The sequence below is a fragment of the Tamandua tetradactyla genome, chromosome 21 (assembly GCF_023851605.1).
Source record: "Tamandua tetradactyla isolate mTamTet1 chromosome 21, mTamTet1.pri, whole genome shotgun sequence".
Lineage (NCBI taxonomy): Eukaryota > Metazoa > Chordata > Mammalia > Pilosa > Myrmecophagidae > Tamandua > Tamandua tetradactyla.
The window spans coordinates 12,151,815-12,170,517 of NC_135347.1; the positions used below are offsets into that span (position 1 = coordinate 12,151,815).

At 36.6% G+C, this 18,703-nt stretch overlaps 1 protein-coding gene across 14 annotated transcripts in view; it reads right to left on the reverse strand.

Moving 5' to 3' along the window:
* Positions 1–1,345: 1,345 nt before the first annotated feature.
* LOC143665275 (uncharacterized) overlaps positions 1,346–18,703 on the reverse strand; it is a 34,394-nt gene continuing 17,036 nt past the window's right edge. For 13 of the 14 annotated variants that reach the window (XM_077138691.1, XM_077138686.1, XM_077138680.1 and 10 more), the window contains 3 exons: positions 4,781–4,890; positions 2,937–3,132; positions 1,346–1,586 (listed from right to left, as the gene is read on the reverse strand). In XM_077138691.1, coding sequence (XP_076994806.1) covers positions 1,572–1,586; positions 2,937–3,132; positions 4,781–4,890 — 321 coding nt within the window. In that variant the 3' untranslated portion in view covers positions 1,346–1,571. Of the gene's footprint in view, positions 1,587–2,936; positions 3,133–4,780; positions 4,891–12,986; positions 13,055–18,703 lie in introns of all 14 variants that reach the window. The other variant, XR_013166830.1, reaches the window with a different exon arrangement.

Below are 18,703 nucleotides of genomic sequence, written 5' to 3' on the forward strand. Positions count from 1 at the left end.
CTGTTTCTTGACGCGATTGTAAGATCTGACTACAAAATCATCATGGAAGCAGACAATCTGTATGGTACAAGAATCAAATATAATGTCTTTTGTTGTTTTGTATAGTTTCAAAAATCGTTTTCCAGAAAAGGAGTTGGTTGTGGCAAGAGCACATCATTTAAATTATCCTAGTTAATTTCTTAAAAACTGTGATACTTGTAACTATCAAAAGTATCAAAAGTAGCTAACATATTTTCAACCTGAAGTTTTATTTGTCTGATCCAATTGCCAATTCTCCAAGCCTTAAGAGTATTTCTCTTTTTAGGACTTTTTTTTTAATGGGCATTGTCCTTTATCTTTCCTCCACTCTTATCAATGGAGGGAACAAAAGTGATTTCATCAAAAAGTGAGATATTGGCAAAATAAGGGACACAGAGATGGATTAACAGCAGCTATTATACTTGATACCACTTAGCATGGCATAAAATTAAAGTCCATCTTTCTCAGTTCTACCCAGGCCAGAGTAACAGCCACTTTTGACATACTAGCACAACACCTATTCCCTTCTCTAGTCTAAGGTTTACAACTAAAAACTGGTTTAAAAAATGAAATGAAACAACTATAGACAGTTTTAGTAATATTAGATAAAATAAATACCTGAAATAAAAAATTTGAAAATATTTAGTAACATAGCTCACTACTATAGCAAAGTTGGTATTTGTAATAATTTTTCTTGATATTTTGAGAATGCATACAGTTTTGATAGTTAATCAAATGGTATTTAAGATACTATCTAATATTTAGAATTCAAGTAACTCTGATATCTGTATTTATAGATTTCTTTTCCTTCCTTTAATTTTTTTTTTTTTGCATGGATAGGCACCTCCTTCCTTTAATTTTAAATTGATTTATGAAACATATTGTACATACAGGCTTCATGATGATTATTTAGATTTTTTTTTTTAATATGCTCACGGACAAGCTAATTTAGATATCCATTTTAGGCAGTTAAGATTTCCATATGTTAATTGTAAAAATATTTGTATCTTCACTGAAATCAGGAAAACATTTGGTAACATAGGTCACTACCATAGCAATGTAGATATTTGTAAAAAAATTTTTACTTGAAATTTTGAGAACATTCACAGTCTTGACAGCTGATTGAATGATATCTAAGTTAGTGTCTAATACTTAGAATTTAAGGACTTTGCTATCTGAATATGTAGGGTTTTTTCCTTGTTGCTTAATTCTAAATTGGTTTATGAAACTTAGTGTGCAAGCAGGCTTTACAATGATTACATGGATACTTTTTAAATATACCTGTGGTTAAGATAACTAAGATATCCATTGTTGGTGGTTGTAAGTATATTGTTTTATTAAATTAAAAAAATAATAATAATAACAACAATAAAAAGGCAAGTCCTCCATTTTCAAGTCTTTCTTACAATAGAAGTAACAATATGCCACAGTTCTGGTCAAGGAGATATACCTGAAACGTTTCTGCAGGGCTTCTTTGAAAATATTTTGCTGTACTGATAAAGGTGATAGCTATCAATGACATAGTCTTTTCTCTTCATTTTGTCTTGATGGACTTAATGGCTGCAGCTCTGAGGTCATTTTGGAGCAACGGGAAGACAAACATAAGAGCAAAAGGTCAGTAGGCCAGGGAGGGTAAAGCAGCAAGATAAAAATTCTAGAACCTTGAAGGCAGTGCTGATCCACTGAATTGCAACCAGCAACTGCCTCTGAACAACTTGTTGTATTAGAAAACTAAGCCTTGATTTATTAGGTTGTGGTAAGGTGGATTTTCTGCTGCTTTTAGCACAGCTAATACTTGTAACTAATAAAGCAAGCTTTGCCATGCCTGGGTGTGGCCACAGGTCAGGGATTGGCAGGTCCATCCTAGCAGAGCTCTGATATTTAATGCCACTTCCTGATTAACTTATTTGCTCTTCAGGCCAAAGCCAGAAACCATTCTTAATGGAAACATACAAAATCTGACTCGATGGGCTCTGGATTCTAACATCAGAAATTGTATAATCCTGCAGTATTCTATTTATAAAGTTTTTTTTTTCCTTAATGAACCCACAATTTCCTTAACATTGCCATATGCTTTTGCAACTCTTCAAGCTTCTCTTCCCCTCAACCACTGTCATGGCCCCCCCACGAAGAGCACCACACACAGTCTCAAAGGATGTCCTGTGTTACTTTGGGCTCTCTTGGTATTAGCATTGCCAGAAGCATTCTCGTCACTAGACACCAAATGCATGTTGATTATCCAGACCTTGGCAGAACTTTAGTTATTCATGACCCATATGTAATTTGAGAGACGGAATTTGGTTTACCCAACATTGATGCTTTTCAATTAACCTCACTATCCGCCTGTTATTGAAATTTAGACTTGTGATTGCTTGATACTGTAAACAGTGAGTGACTTCTTATGCCTGTCTATAATTTTGATTAACTCCTTAAACAGGTTTCTGCAAGTAGATTTCCAGAAGTAGAAACTCTTAGTCAAGGTTATTATATTGATACCTTTGAGGTATTTGTTCCATATTGATAAATGATATTCCAGAAAAGTTATACTATTTTGAAATCCTACCACCAGTAAAAGTGTCAATTTTCTACCTTTACCATGTATAAATGATTTTTTACCTTCTATTCATTTATACACGGGTTTAATTTTTAATTTGGAGTTCTAAATGAAGATTAGAAAAATTTTTCATATAGTTATTACATATTTGTAAAACTTTTGATTATTTTTAAATTTTATTTCTTAATTTTAAATAGATAAGTTTTATTTTAATGTGTAATTTTTAAGTCACTAACAAAGAATAACACTGAATTCCCTAATTGTTAGATATTTCAGTGCCTTTGGCTTATCTTTTAGTTATGTTTTTAATTTGTATTTCCCTAATGGCTAATGATATTGGATATTTTTTCTTATACTTATTTACCTTCCATATTTCCTCTTTGGCGAATTGGTTATTCAAGTCTTTGCCCACTTTTAAATCAGTTTGTTTTCCTTCTGTCAAGGTTTGAAAATTCCTTCTATAGCCTTGATGTGAGTCATTTGTTGGATGTGCAATCTGAAATATTTTCTCCATAATGTACATCACAATCTTCGTGTGCTTACAACACTCCAGCGCTGTGCTTGGGGGCATTTAAACAGCAACATCAGCCAAGAAAATAAAGCACAAAAATACAAATCACAAAAGGCCCTAAATATACCATGAAAAGGACACTTATGTACAGTATGAGGGTTGAAACAAAAGGCAGAGTGTCTCCTGGTTTGACCTCAGCTGGGAATGCACACATCAGGCAACTCAAATTTTCCAGTGCTCCAAGATGCCCATGAATGACTGAAAAGCACATGAGCATTGATTTTAGGGTGACAAATAAAATTTTTAGCAAGTAGGAAAGTTCATAAATACAGAATCCATAAATAATGAGAATCAACCATACTTCTGGGAGAATTACATCTGAATATAAACTTCCCTCCTGATGGATGGTATCTTGATAGTACAGATCATGTAACACATATCTATAACCCTTCCAGTAGCCTATTATCTTCAGTCTAGATACTGCTTCATAAACCCACTGGTGAACAATTAAATGAGTGAATAGATGATTTATCTGCAATCTAGGCTACAAGGTCATGATTCTCAGCTTAACACATTAGAATCAACTAGAGAGTGCCCTATTCTCTTTTCAGAGGTTCTATGCTCCTTAATTAAGTACAATAAAATTGAGCTAGGCAGAGAAGGGGCTTTCGAAACTATCTGGGCTCCCCAAGACACTGGCATAGCCATAGAACCTGGAAAAGAGGGTATAACTAGAAAGAGAATCTTGATATGTTCCTGGATTGAAAACTACTTCCATCGGGAATACCTGATCTTTCTAAATATGTTAAGGAAAAAAAAAAAAAAAGAAAGAAAGGTTTCAGGGAATTAGACACAGTTTATAACTGATTGCTTTATCACTACCCTATCCAAAAGCCTTCTCTAGGCTGTCATTACCTACGTAATGACATCTAATAGACTTCACAATCTATATTCTACGCACTCTAGCCCCAAACCAGTTTTATTTCCCATGGCTTCCATGGCTTCCTTCCACACTAACCCAGAGAGTCCTGTATCAAAAAGCTGTGATTCAATTATTTGGGGTGAGACTCTGGCATCCAAATCTTTAAAAGCTTCCCTGATGATTCTTTTGAACAGCCAGAATTGATAGGCTCTTCACTAATTTATTTTATAGCCAAATAAGATCACCATTTATATCCAAAAACCTTGAATAACATATCATATTTTTATTTCTGGAAATCTGTACGTCCTTGAAGATACAAATCAAATGGCAAAAATTCCAGAAAGTCTTCCTAGGCCACACTAGACTGGAATCACTGTCTGTATTTTTGGGTTCCTGTAATCTTTATTAGCATGTCTCCATAGTACTTCTCATGCTCTGTATTATACTCTGCCTAAAGAATTGCAGTGTAAGAAAACCATGGGCCAATTATCAGCTCTGTGAATTTCCCTGTGATTCCAGTCAAGCCAGTTTTCAATCCTCAAAACCTCGAATACTTTGTCTATAAAACTTGAAAAGCAAATGCTTATCTTACAGCATTATAAGGTTTAAATGAGACACTTCAGTGCTTCATGTCATGGTACACTAAAAAAAAAAATTCCCTTTGCAGCTCACTGGTGGAAGCTGCTTGTGACCAGCAATGACAGGCTAGGGTTCTAACTGCTTCAAATCTTGCCCAGCTGCTTAATGAACTGAGGAAATTAACATCTGGACATACCTGTAACCCATTCGCCTAATACTAGGCGAATGTTGACATCCCATTGAAAATCCACAGTGAGTCTTAAAAGCTACTGATGCTTGGATATCACCCCCAGACATTGAAGACTTCTGTTCGTAAAAAAAAATGTGAATTCAAAATTATAACAAATAAGGCAAATAAAAAATATCACACTCAACATTACTAGATAAACTCCTAGGTTACAGGTTTCTTAAGGGTAGTAAATGTATATTATTTATTTCTATAGAACCCAATCTCCAATCTTTATTACCAACATTTTCCCTTCAATAGAGTAGCTATTCAGTAAAGATAGTTGGAATTCAATTTCAATTAAAGAAATGCATCTAAACTTTGAATGTAGTTTGTGAAGGTCACTGGAGACAATGTCCAGAGTGGACAAGGCATTGCCTCAGTGAACTCGGGACCTTTAGAACTCAATTCCCATATACACCCATCTCTTCGCTGCGTATTTCCAGCTCCCGAGCTTGCTAAAGCCAACCTGTGTGGCCTGAGTCCGAATAATCAGGATATCACTGTTTGTTCCTCAATATTTGAACAGAGAATAAAATAATAAAACAAATGCTAAGGAGAGAAAAAGTTCCACATAACCAGGAATGTTTTCAGGCTCATTTCTTTAGTTATTAAAGGGCTAAGGATCTTCAAACTCGATGCTTAGAAAAGAATGCTGAGAAAGAATGCATCTTTCTCAACTTGTTTATGTTCTTGGCTCTCATGGTAAACAGGATTATCTCTTGTGGAATTTGCCGCCAATGTTTGGAAAACTTAAAATGGAAAGAAAAGAGACTTCCTGATGATTCTGATTACTGAGATCAATCGAGAAAGACAGCTTAATGTGAGGTACCCAACTTTATTCATTCATCAGTTCTAAAGCTCAGGATTAATTCTGTTTATATTCAGACACTCCCAAATATATTTCCATAGAATATTTATCTCTAAGATAATAGGCTCAACTAACCATTAGCTAGTCTCACCAAGTAAAATAGAGGGGCAATTGATTCCAAACTATGCATTGCATCTCTGTTTAAAAGCCTGAAATGTAGTTGGGCAGGCCATATAAATAACAATTCAGGTAGTTTAAGATATGTAAATAAACTACCACACACATACACCCACCTGCACACAAACACACACACACACACCACAAAACTCAGTAATTGGCATCTCACAATTGGTAGTTGGAATACTTGGGTTTGATTTTGAGTCCTCTTTAGCTCCCATATAAAATTGGACGTGCCATTTGAACCCATTTCTGTGCCTCAGTTTCCTCACCTGTATAATGAGGCTGCTATAGTTTTAATAATGTCTTTAAAGCCCTGATTATGATTTCATGAAACTTTTAATGTAAATGAAAGAGTAACTTGCACTTGGTAAGTACTTGTGTTCAGAAGCTAATCATGTGATTGCAGCCAAGAAAACCATACCCAAGCCAACTTAGGCAAAAAGAATTTTATTGGAAAGCATCAGTCATATCCAAGGTTGCACATGGAAGCTGGGCCAGGCAAGGACAAGGTCCAAGGTCCAAGAAGTGGGCATTGCAGAGCTGTGATTACCCTCATCAGATTCTAAGATCACACAGGTTCTTGTTGCTATTTCCCTCTCAATACGGCTTTATTTGTCCTCTCTCTACCCAATGGTTTTCTCTGCATTACTGAAAACATGACTAAAAAAATGAAAAGGACAGCATATTTCTGGCTGACCACATGACCTCTTACCTCCAGTGTTTAAGACCATCTGACTAGAGACTCTGTGTCCCAATTCCAAATTACCAAAAGAGAGAACCTGCTTGCTCTAGTTTAGACCAGCTGCCGACCCATGGCTCAGCCATCTCTGGAAGGAAAAGAGCCCCTCTGTTCTAAGAAGGAGGCCAAGACCTAGTCCTACCCTAGGTGTGCTAAGTTGTAGATACTTTTGCAGAAGTTACCAAGAGGTGACTATTTCAACTTTTGAATACCAGGCCCTTTCACCTGTCGTCTCACTTAATCATTGAAACAACTAGCCAACATAAGATTGTGTCCTCACTTTTAGTAAATAAATGATGCTTAGAAAGTTTGAGTGACTTGCCTGAGGTTACATGGTAAGGGGCAAAATAGGAGCCCCTGTACCATCCACTACAAGATACGCACCCTTGGTGGAAGTTATTCACTTTGGTTGTCACTTATTTTGTTTAATTAAGCAAAATTTTTCATTATATAATTAATTGATGGTTTTGCTTGGGCATTCTAGGCAACATCTTGACTGGTAATTTTTAAAAATGAGAAACAGTGTTAAGTGTAGCTATAAAAGTCAATAAGTCACGATTCACACTGTTTCCCTTCCATAGCATGGGCTTTCTACAAATTCTCTGTATTTAGGAATAATTGCAATAGTTTCAGTTATCTAACACTACTACCCACCAGGCTGGGTACTTATTGCTTTATAAGCATATCTCATTAAATGCTCAAAACACCCAGTGATGCAGGTATTGTTATTTTCCCCATTACACAGATAGAAAAATCGAAGCTTAGAGAGGTTAACTTTCAGAGCTAATGTTTCACCCCAAATTCAGGTTGACTCCACAGCTCACACTTTCAACCACTAGGCTGTGTAGCTTCCCAACTCTAAGCCAGTTAATGATCACTAAAATATATATATATATTTAAAATTTCGCGTTCTTTTCATCTGCCTCACTTCTATATCATATATGCAAATATGTCACAAATGACAGCATATATTAAAACAGAGCTATTGCTTAGCATATATTCAAGAACACCAGAAATAATATTTTGCCAGAGTTTCTCATCCAATATTTATTGGCAGTCTATTTGTGCCAAACGCTGAGCTAGATAACCCATATTTTAATTTTTAGTAGACAGACTAGAGTCAACTGATTTATTTTCTGAAGATAGTGATATCATTTCCTGGGGGAAAAAGTTTACAGATCTTTCTAAGGAAACAAATCTTTCTTTTTCTTTGTCTCTGACAAGAAAAGGGAGTCAAATCTGTTGATTGACAACAGATGTTCCCAGCTTCCTCTGGAAAAAATTATTAAGTGCTGTATTTTGTGTCCTGAAACACAAACATCTTGAGCTCTTATCTACCTGACTTCTTTTTTCAATAATCCCAAAGCTTAGGACAAAAATGTATATAAACTAGTAAATTTAGATAAACTAGGAAGACAACAAATAAAAGATTATGTTAGGAAAAAAGCCCCTTAATTTCATTTTTTAAGTTAATTTAATTGAGGTCACATTTGAAGAAAGAAAAAAAAGTTATTACCGATTGTGGTGGTTTTAAGCTGTATGTACCCCGGAAAGACATGTTCTTACATCTAATCCATTCCTGTGAGTGTGAATCCATTGTAAGTAGGATCTTTTAATGTGGTTACTTCAGTCAAGGTGTGCAAGGCTCAGCCCAGATCAGGATGGGTCTAAATCTTATTACTGGAGTCCTTTTTTTTTTTTTCTTTTTTGCATGGACAGGCACCAGGACTCAAACCCGGGTCTCCGGCATGGCAGGTGAGAACTCTGCCTGCTGAGCTACCATGGCCCAATTGACTGGAGTCCTTTATAAGCAGAATGAATTCAGACACTAGAGAGAGAGAGAGAGAAAGCCGCAGGAAGCATGAAGCTAAAATGGAACCAAGAAGAGAAGCAAAAGACCTGGAGATATTGCCCTGTGCTTTGACGTGTGACAGAGGAACCAAGGATTCTGGCAGCCAGCCCTAAAACACCACCGTCTATGGGGAGGAAAGCATTGCCTTGATGAAACCTTGATTTGGACTTTTTCACAGCCTCAAACCATGAGCAAATAAATTTCCCGTTTTTAACCTGGACCCATTTCATGACATCTGCTTGAACAACCTAAGAAACTAAAAACATTGATAGAAGGAATTTCATAAACCTTCATTTCCCCTTCCATCTTATAGCAAACTGAAACTTCATTGCCACTTAAGGTTGTATCAACATTTCACTGCTGGGCATGTCTACACAATCTTAGGGACGATGCTCGTGTTAATGATTTGACCCCATGAATTGCAACCATTGGAATCCCCAAGGATATGACCATTTATCAGCATCAGACTGTAATTTTCCTGTCTAAAACCTGAATTTAGAGCTGTAGCAGAGAATAGAGTCTCACCATTCTATAACAAAACTTGCCATGGCCCACAAGAAAACCAGAGGAAAAAAATGTGTTAATCAGTCTAGTATCTCAAATGTTGGCCTGAGAACTGGTGCCAAGTGAGACCATCATTGCTACCTGGTGATTCCCATGTACCCCTTTTCTCCAATTCCTCCAAGGTTCTGATTTTTCAGTTCTGAAGGAGGGTCCAAGATTCCATATCTTTAGAACACTTCTCAATGACACTAATAGACTTAGTTTAATTGAACTAAGTGACCCTAGAGAGTCTTTGAAATCTTCTGATGCTCTAAATTATCATATTAATTACTCCTAGTTACCGAACAGAGCTTAGCAAATATGTGTTTTAATGCAAAGATTGGAAGAAGCCATTTCCCAACTCCTACTGCTGCAAATGTGGTGGTACTTTCAGATAGTAGGTGGAATGGTACCTGCAAGACATCGTTAGAGGCACTCTGGATCTATCCTGCCTCCATGGCTCTTGCCTCAGGAGTGGAGGCTTTGGAAAGCACATTTTCCAGACTTCCCACTAGCTGGGTTCAACCTGGATTCCATCAGTGCCAGGCAGTCATGCACAATTTAGAAGAATGAGAAAGGAAAAACAGAAGCCATTATTTCTCCAGCAGAAGTCCCTGGCAGATGTGTGGACCTAGGCAGAGAGGTGACTCAGAACTTAGCCAGCATCTTCCAGGTGCTAAAGATATCTGAGAACTCTGGTGGTGGCTTTCCAAAGATTTTGTGAAAGCAGCTTTCCTCATCTATACTCCCCCTGCTATTGCAATGATGTGTAAGCCTCTTATTCTCTATTTAAATCTCTTCCTCCCTGAACCTAAAGAGCCTGTGTTTTCCTGACATGACCATATCAGTATGTAGTTCTGCCCCATAATCCTGCAGACTGCTCTTGGAGATGAAATATTAATACCCAGCCATTTGTACTCTGAACCCACAAAAGTTACAACACAGAAAAGACAGGAGCTCCTAGGAAATACACAATAAATATTCTCAAAACCAAAGCTCCAGTGAAAGAGCACACAGTGAGCCAACTCACTGAAATCTCACATGCTCCCTAGTGTAAACCACAAAGGCAGCAAAATCTCCCACAGGGGGATTGCTGCTTTCCATATTTATAAAGTTCCAGGAAAGTTGGCTAACTTGATTCTGGCACAAAGCAAACTCTAATATCACTCCTCATTCCTCTCACGGTACACATCAGAATTCTCTCATATGGAACACCGGAACCACTTTAAAGAAAGGTTTGGCTCAAATAACACTGCGAATCTGAGCTCCTCCAAACAATAAATTCTTCAAGGGCTTGGGGGAAAAATTATTTTGACCCCAGCTAACTTTGAAAATGTTCAGTAATGTCAGAGTAAATATATATATATATTATTTTTCATTGGTCAGAATCAATGTGTTTCATATTTTCAGAAGCAAGACAGTTTCAAAAAACGAGAGAGAACCACTATCCAGTGGAACTCCCTGTGGTCATAGAAATGTTCTATTATCTGTGTCATTCAATATGGTAGCCATTGGTCACATGTGGCTATGGAGCACTTGAAATGGAGCTAGTGAAACTGAGCAAATAAATGTTCGATTTTACAGAAGTTAATTCATTTAAATTTAAACAGTCACACGTGGCTAGTGGCTATTCTATTGGAAAGCAGAGGTTTTTCAACCCTATTTGTCCTAGGCCTTTAATTTTCAAGCAATCTCAACAATGTGTTTTGGTTTCCTACATTGCTCAAAGTGAATGTCATGAAATAGATCGGGTTAGGCAATGAGAATTGATTGGCTCAATTTTGAGGCCAGAAAATGTCCAAATCAAGAGATCATCAAGGTGATGCTTTCTTCCCAAAGACCACCTGCCAGTGAGCCTTGACTCTTTGTTGATATTGATGTCGCTAGAAGTTTGGGTTATTTAAATTTTTTTTCCTCTTGCAAACAATATGATAATAAGAATTCTTTTCTATGTGTCCTTGTGCATATTACAAATTTTAACAGACACTGCGAAATGTCCCCCATAATGACTGGATAAATTACATTCATGATTACCACCCTAAATGTTACCTAAGGTTGATGTGTTTTTTTTGCCAGTCTGATGAGTCAAAAAAGGAATCTTATTAGATTGCATTTCTGTGTTTGTTAATGAGGTTAAGCAACTTTCCACATACTTTCTGAATTGTCTATTTATATCATTCATTTTTTAAATCAGAAAAACACACACTAATACAGCAAGACAAGGGCTGAATTATTTTTCTTGGAATATGCAGTGCCTTGTACATAGAGTTCCATAAATAATTATTGAATGAATGAATAAAACAATCAACATCACAAAACCCATCCCCACCCACCAAATAAAACAAATAAATTGATTCCAGATTGTATTTAACTGAAGTTCCATATTTCAGAATAGCACGGGTAGATGGGTAAATGACAGGTACTTGTAAGAACTACTGTCTAGGACTACAAATCATTTTTTGGGAAAAAAAATAGATATCCAATTAAAGAAATATTAATCCCTTAGCTCTCTCAAAAAGTATTTCTAATAGAACTGCTATTCTAATCCCAAGTATTTTTTTTCTTCAGACCTGGTTCTCACTAAAGTATCCAAAGCAAATTATAATGATACTTTCATTTACGTACTTTTCATATTTTATAGCATTGACTGTTATGATTGGTTGGTATAATTCAAGCTCCTTTCATTGCAAATATCTCCAAAATGTTCACATCTATTTATCAACATTCCTCCTTCTTCTGATCAGAGTACCCCATATTTTGTTTGTTCCTTCCCCAATTTCCCTCCATATGGTATCTATGGACTGACTGAAATCCTAGCTTCAGGAGTGAATCTGGAGCCTATAACTGGCCTGAATAGCTTAAGTAGAGCCAATTAGATGAAATCCCAGAACTTTTGCAAGAGCAACAGAGAGAAACATTCTCTCTCCAATGTCAAGTCTGAAATGACTGGCAGCCACTTTGCCACATGGTCTGAAAAAAAAACTTGCTTGAGAATGAAGCCAATGCAAAAGAAAGAAAAGCATAGAAATGAAGAAGGAAAGAGAGGTATGAAGGGAGAGAAAGAAAGAAGGGAAGAGATCAGATTATTTGAACCTTTTGGTCAAACAATACTTGAAGCCACATCTCCCCTGGACTTTGCAGGTATCCCAGTCAAAAAATAAATAAATACATCATTTTTGCTTTAGTCCATTTGAATTGGGTTTTTGGTCACTTGCAGTGGAAAGAATCCCAACTAACATTTGTATAATGGCTTTGTTTTGGTTTTTGGTTTTTTGAGGATTCATTCTGAATTCTCCAAAATCCAGATTACCCCAGTGTTCTTCTGCATCTCTACTTATATAGACATTGCCTATGTTTGCCTTTCTGCTATTTCCTAAATGAGAACATTTTTTCCATTTTTGATTCTCTCATGGAAATAAGTTCATAGTGGCCATATAGATCAAATGCCATTATCCTTATTTCGTTAATGAGAAAAATGAAAGCAAAGAAAAGCTGATGATGTTCAAGGCCTGGGACAATATCCAAGGTTTCAATTCTTAACACATTCCTTTTTTCTGAGCCGGTGGATTTCCCACATGAAGCAAATAAGCAGCAAGACCCAAGACACTGCTGATGGTATATGATGATGCCATCCTGGATGTATCTTAACCACACGTAGTGGAAATTGCTTTCAGTTTATACTCTGCATGAAGTTGCGTTGCTGTTAAAGGTAGTGTTTGTGTGTGAAAACTCCACCTCTACCTCAATAGCACACAGCAGAGACCATCACCAATCATACTTTATAATGATACCACCAAAAGCACTCAGTGAAGATACTGGACTTCGATAGACAACTCCTTTCATATAGCAATCAGAAGTCATCGTGTACCTACTGCATCCAGCTTTTTTAGAGGGAGCAGTTAACTGTGGAACACTTAAGAACAGAGGATATGGAGGCAGACAAATTTGCACTTGCATGTGAGCGCTGTCACTTATTACTTATGTGTCAGTCAGCATATCATTGATGTTAACCGTCCATTTTAATCTCACTATCCACTCTAAGGAGACTCACCCTTCTGAGATCTTGGTTAATGGCAGGGCTGAGAGCCATCCTAGCAACTATTTCAGCCTTGGGACAACCTACCAAGATACAAGGAAAATGAACTGAGTCAAATCCCCATCCCAGCTTCCTTCTCGACAATAAGGATATTTAATTATATGGTTTGTTATCTACATTGACTTGTATTAAAACCTGAGGAGCAAGTGGTGACCTGCACTGCACCCAGGAGCTCTCTAGAGCTCCGACTCACTATAACACTTTCATATCTTATGATGGTTAGGTTTATATGTCAACTTGGCAAGGTGTCTGGTCAAGCAAGCCCTGACGGAACCAATACTGTGAGGACATTTCATGGACTTAAATCATCAATTGGTTTATCAGTTGGTTGAATCTATAACAGATTATATCTGCAATTAACTAAGGAGAGTGTCTTCAGCAATGATAGACATTTAATCCAATCATGTGAAGACTATAAAAGGCAAATGGATGATTTCAGCAGTCAGAGGAAAGAATTTTCATCTCTACTTCAACCAGGAAGTCCCTCTTGGGGAATTCATTGGAAATCTTCATCGGAGTTGCCAGCTTCAGCCTGTCCTATGGAATTTGGACTCATATATCCCCACAGTTGCATGAGATGCTTTTACAAAATTTTGCATTTACAGGCATCTCCTGTTGGTTCTGTTTTCCTATAAAACGCTGAGTAATACATATTTCATTCTTTGCATCATCACAAACACCCCCAAATCCCTCCCAGATTCTTTATATTAAGCAAAATTGTAGAAAATTGTATGTGGCTCTAAGTACCATGGTTTGCACTTTTTTTTTCTCAATAGAATGTCTTGAATTTGAAACCAGGTTCCCATTGTCAGGGCAGTCTGATGCAGGACATTAACAGTTATTTCTCTTGGACTCTTTGCCTCATTTGGTCAAACTTCAGATGGGTCCAAAAATAGAAATATTCTGTAGTCTCTCCTTTCCCTCCCCATCCTTTTGGATACCTTTCAGTGACTTCATATCCTACTTCTATTAACTAACTTTAATATCTTCTTCTTCCCTATAAAACAGTGAAGTTCCCTGTTAATTAATATTACCCTTTCAAAAGTGTGTCCTCTCTGAATCTCAATTTTATCATCTATAAAATGAAGATGTAGGGGGGAAAATTGTGCTTACATGGAAAACTATGTGTTAACTAGAGGATGCCCCCCCAGGTTCTCAGATTCTGAATCTACAGAAGCTATTTTCTAACTCCATATGTAATATATAACTGACAGACTGCAAAATATTTCTTTTTTGTATTCATGAAATCCCACCCAGTTAAGTAGAGGTTCTATTGGCTTCCCTTACCCACTGTGGGGGGGGGGGGGGGGAGGGGTATAAAACTGTGTTGTTTCTATTTATACATACATTTCAATATTCCTGATCTGCAACTGTATTTGTTCTTTGAATCAATTCTCTTTTGAATCAATTATAACATCTGCCTGGTTCCCTCAGTGATTAATGAATAGAATAAAATCTTTAACACAGATTCATTTTTATATCTATATAAGGGCCATGATTTTACTGTTTTGAAAGTTATTTCTAACAGGGATAAGAACATTACCTATCTCAGAGGGCTAAATTGAAGCTCCAATGAAATGATGTTTATAAAGCTGAGCATGCATTAAGCACCCAATAAATGTTAGCTATTAGTATTTCAGAGGAGAAGTTCAGTTGTTTTTCAGCCAATGCTTTTTTACATTTTCATGAGTCTTCAGATAAAAGACCCCATATTGGAACTGCACACTCGAGATATGTGGACAAAATGGACTTTCTCTAAAAATTATAAATGATGTTGGCTCCCAGCCTGGGAAACCCAGACCCAGTAGCTCCCATCTTATAGATTACTGCCTTAATGAAGTTTATTCCCATCTGAGAATGCTCCTCACTACACATAGCAATCAAAACAGGTACAAAGAAATGTTTAAATTGGCAAAGATAGGAAATCTGTGTAAAAAGGTAGAAATAATCATTCCTAACCACAACATAACAATGCACGTACTGACGAAAAATAAGCAGAAAAAGTGTATACTCTGGCTTCTGTCAGATCAGTTCTCCTCACAAATGTATTATATGGTTCCAAAGTATAACTACCTAACTGAAATCACAAAAATAAAAATTAGTTCAAGTTTTAATTCGTAAGCATACAGCTTAAAAAGAAGCCGGCAGGCAGGCATTGCTGCTTATTAAAGAGTGCTGGTCTTTGTCCTACTGAAGATTAAAGTCCCTTCAGATCCCCAGAAGAAAGGTGAACCATTTGAAAGGTTGTATCATGTTTCTCTTGGTTTTTTTCTTCATAATAAAATAATCAGCTATTGTGATGAGTGGTTATTTTTCCTGCCACTGGAGTAATTTAAAATTGTATTTCATCTAATTTTTCTAACTGCTAATATTTTCAGTATTGGAATTTCTGTTCAGTTTCTCATTTATTGAAGAGTCTATTGCTAATTCTATTTTTTTTAAAGAACTGTGCTTTTTTTCTTTTATTATTTATTTACTTATTTTTATTCGTATGGGCAGGCACTGGGAACCGAACCTGGGTCTCCAGCCCGGCAGGCAAGAACCCTGCCACTGAGCCGCCATTGCCCTTCCGTGTTGCTAATTCTTTAACTTGCAAACCTCAGCCAAAGAAACCTTTAACAGAATAATAATGATCACTGAAATACTTTATGTTTAATGGTCTAATATTACAAAAATTCCAGGGATATTTTGTATTTTTCTCACCTTCGTTCCTTTCTTTCTCACCTTGCTCCAACAGACATCTCTAGTCTCAAAGATACCTTATAGTTCTACTTTCTTGATTTAAAACTTGCCTGTTAACAAAATGTGCTTCTCAGTGACTATGTCTAGTCCATATAACCAAATTTATTTTTAACATGTCAATTCATGTGTTTGGGTCACAATAATAGCCACTAGATAGAACTGCCACATGTTTAATTCAATTAAATGTTGTAAAAATGATAAATACCCTGTTACATCACATAGTTACTCCAGTTCTTCTGAATCGAATGCACAGTGCACATCCCATCAATTGCCTCCATGACTAGCCATTATTATGGCCTTGAAATGTCATCCAGAAGGAAATCATCAATTCAAGCATACCATGCACACCATTGACAGACCAGATATTCTGGAACTAAGTTCAACCTGGTGAGATTTAGCACAGTTGGGAACATCAAAGGGTCAAGGTCACCATGTCAAAGTGAGAACATTTCCAGTTCAGCTTTAAAGCTGTCTTAGGTGCCTCTGCCCAACTGCACCCCATTTTAAACTCAATGTACATAACCATTTCCTAAAGAAACTGGATGCTAAACCAGAGCATTTCAATGACACGCCCTGTTTGCAACAGACAAGTAACTCTAACTAGAAGTTTTCCAATTACACTCAGTTTGGCGGAAGTTCTTCTCTCCCTCATCTTTGTACTGGTTTCCTCATCAATCAGCTGGGCATATTTGAAAAACGTTATTGATGAAGAGAAAGATGACTGCAAACTGTGGTAATCAGGGAAAGCTTCTTTGGACAGACAAAATAAGTAGTTTCTGCTTTTTTTCTCTTGCAGTACTTTGTACCTAACTCCTTTCAAAAGAAAATCATTTTTAATTGGTCTCCTGTACTACACCATAAGTACTTTGTGAGCCTCTTATTCCCCTATTATTGTCAATTCTTAGAAGACCACCTGTCACAGGTATAGTCGATGCACTGAACTGCGTGGCACAGGTCACGGCATCTAGAATATTCCAGAGTAGTGACCAGCCCCCAGGCTGGGGACCCAAACGGATGAGTAGTACTCTTTCTCCTCCCACACCTCTCTGTGCCACTTGCAGAGTGATTATCTTTTTCAGTGATTATCACTAAAAAAGAAACCTAAGTGCAAAAAAGAAAAATCATTGTAGTCCTTATGAAAATTAAATTGATGCTTTGGAAAAACTCAGTAAAAGTGAGTCTCTAAGGGAAAAAAATGTTAAATTATGTGTGAGCCAGGCAAATAGAAAAGATCAAGGGGAAAAAATAGTGAAAAATAGAGAAAGGTGCTGCCCTCAAATTGCTTTGCATGTCTATTTGAGTTCTTGCTCCTCTTTAAATAGACCCAAATCCTGGGAAATCATAGGCAACGCATTATGGTATAGTCTGTAAGAAAAAGGCTTTGTGAGACTCCAAAGAATAGCCCATAGTTGGAAGAAGGTCTTGATCCGATAGTAAAGGATTGGTGAATGAATATATGTTTATGTTTATCAGATTAAAATAAGATGTTTAAGTGAAGCTGTGACTTGTGTGTGTGAATCCCTGCGTTGACTGTTAATTAAGTGACCAACTACCTGACCCTATCGCTTCGAATGAAAAGGGTTCCACTGCAATCAGTGTGCCAAAAAACCTGTTTCTTAAATGAGTGAGTCTGACTAATTGAATCTGGACTTTAAAGGATACATAGACATAAGTCAAAGAAAAAGACAGGGTAGTAAGATGGCAGAGATCTCAAGAGGAGGCTCAGTAAAATTTAGCGGGAATCTTTGTTGCCCTTTCCCAAACGCCTGACTCCAAGGGCTTTGCTTTACTCAGCTGGCCTCATTTTAAGGGTCAAAATCAAAGATCATTTTCTTCCACTCATGTCTTCCTCCTGGGGCATTATTTATCCTGGACTCACTTTAAATTACTTGCTCATTAGCCTGAGCCATTTAGAGATATTTTAAATTTTTCCTTAGGCATTTTATTTTATGTCAAAATACGCCAAAATGTCAAGATGGGACATGCATGGATCTAGCATTTGGTAATACACTGTGTATTTTTAACATTTTATATTACTCATTAAGAGGTAAGGTTTTGGTTTTGCTCATTAGTCATCTATTCAAAAAATGTTTCATACAGTTATATTGATTTTTTATGAGAAATGATTCTTTCAACTTTTCTGAACTGGAAATATTTTTGGAAATTCCAGACCACAGCAACACATAATAAGTTGTTGGTAAAATTGTGCCTTTTTAAGGTTTGCTGTAAAAATCAATTTTAAAAAAAAAGCTCAGTAGTAAAATTTTTGATAAAGATTAAATAACTGAATTTATTAAAATCAGCTTTCACCTCATTACGAAGTTTGCCTTTTCCAAAACACACTGGGTTCTATAATACACCCCAAAAATGGTCAGAGCTGAGATTTAAATCCTCTGAAGTTGATAGTTCAGAGCGATCTGCAAAGATCTTTTTCATGTATCTTTTCCATCTACCTTTCTTTGCTCAAAACTGTTCCTTTAATATTTACTATGGGCCAAATCTGGGGAATACAAGTAAAACTCCTCAGAACATTTGGCTGTTGACTTTCAAAACCATATATCTGAGTCCAATCTCAGCCTTATTGTATATCAAGGAGACAAAACAAAGGCAGGCTGGGAGGAGACGATCAGATTCAGATACATTAATTCACAACTATGATTTTCATGGACTTATTATATTCTGCATTTTTAAACAGTGGTAACCCTGTTTAGTATGGTGCCTTCTTCTCCTTCAAAAATATTTATATTTTTGCCTTTAGTGTAGCATACATAGTTTCTTTTTATCTTTAATCAATCCCACCTTTTGCACAACAAGCGCATTTATTGCACTGTTTTGGAAAACAGATTAGATAGATATATCTATATCTTCTCTAACCTATAAGATAGGTTAGAGAGAGAGTGATGGATGAATGGATGGATGGATGGATGGAT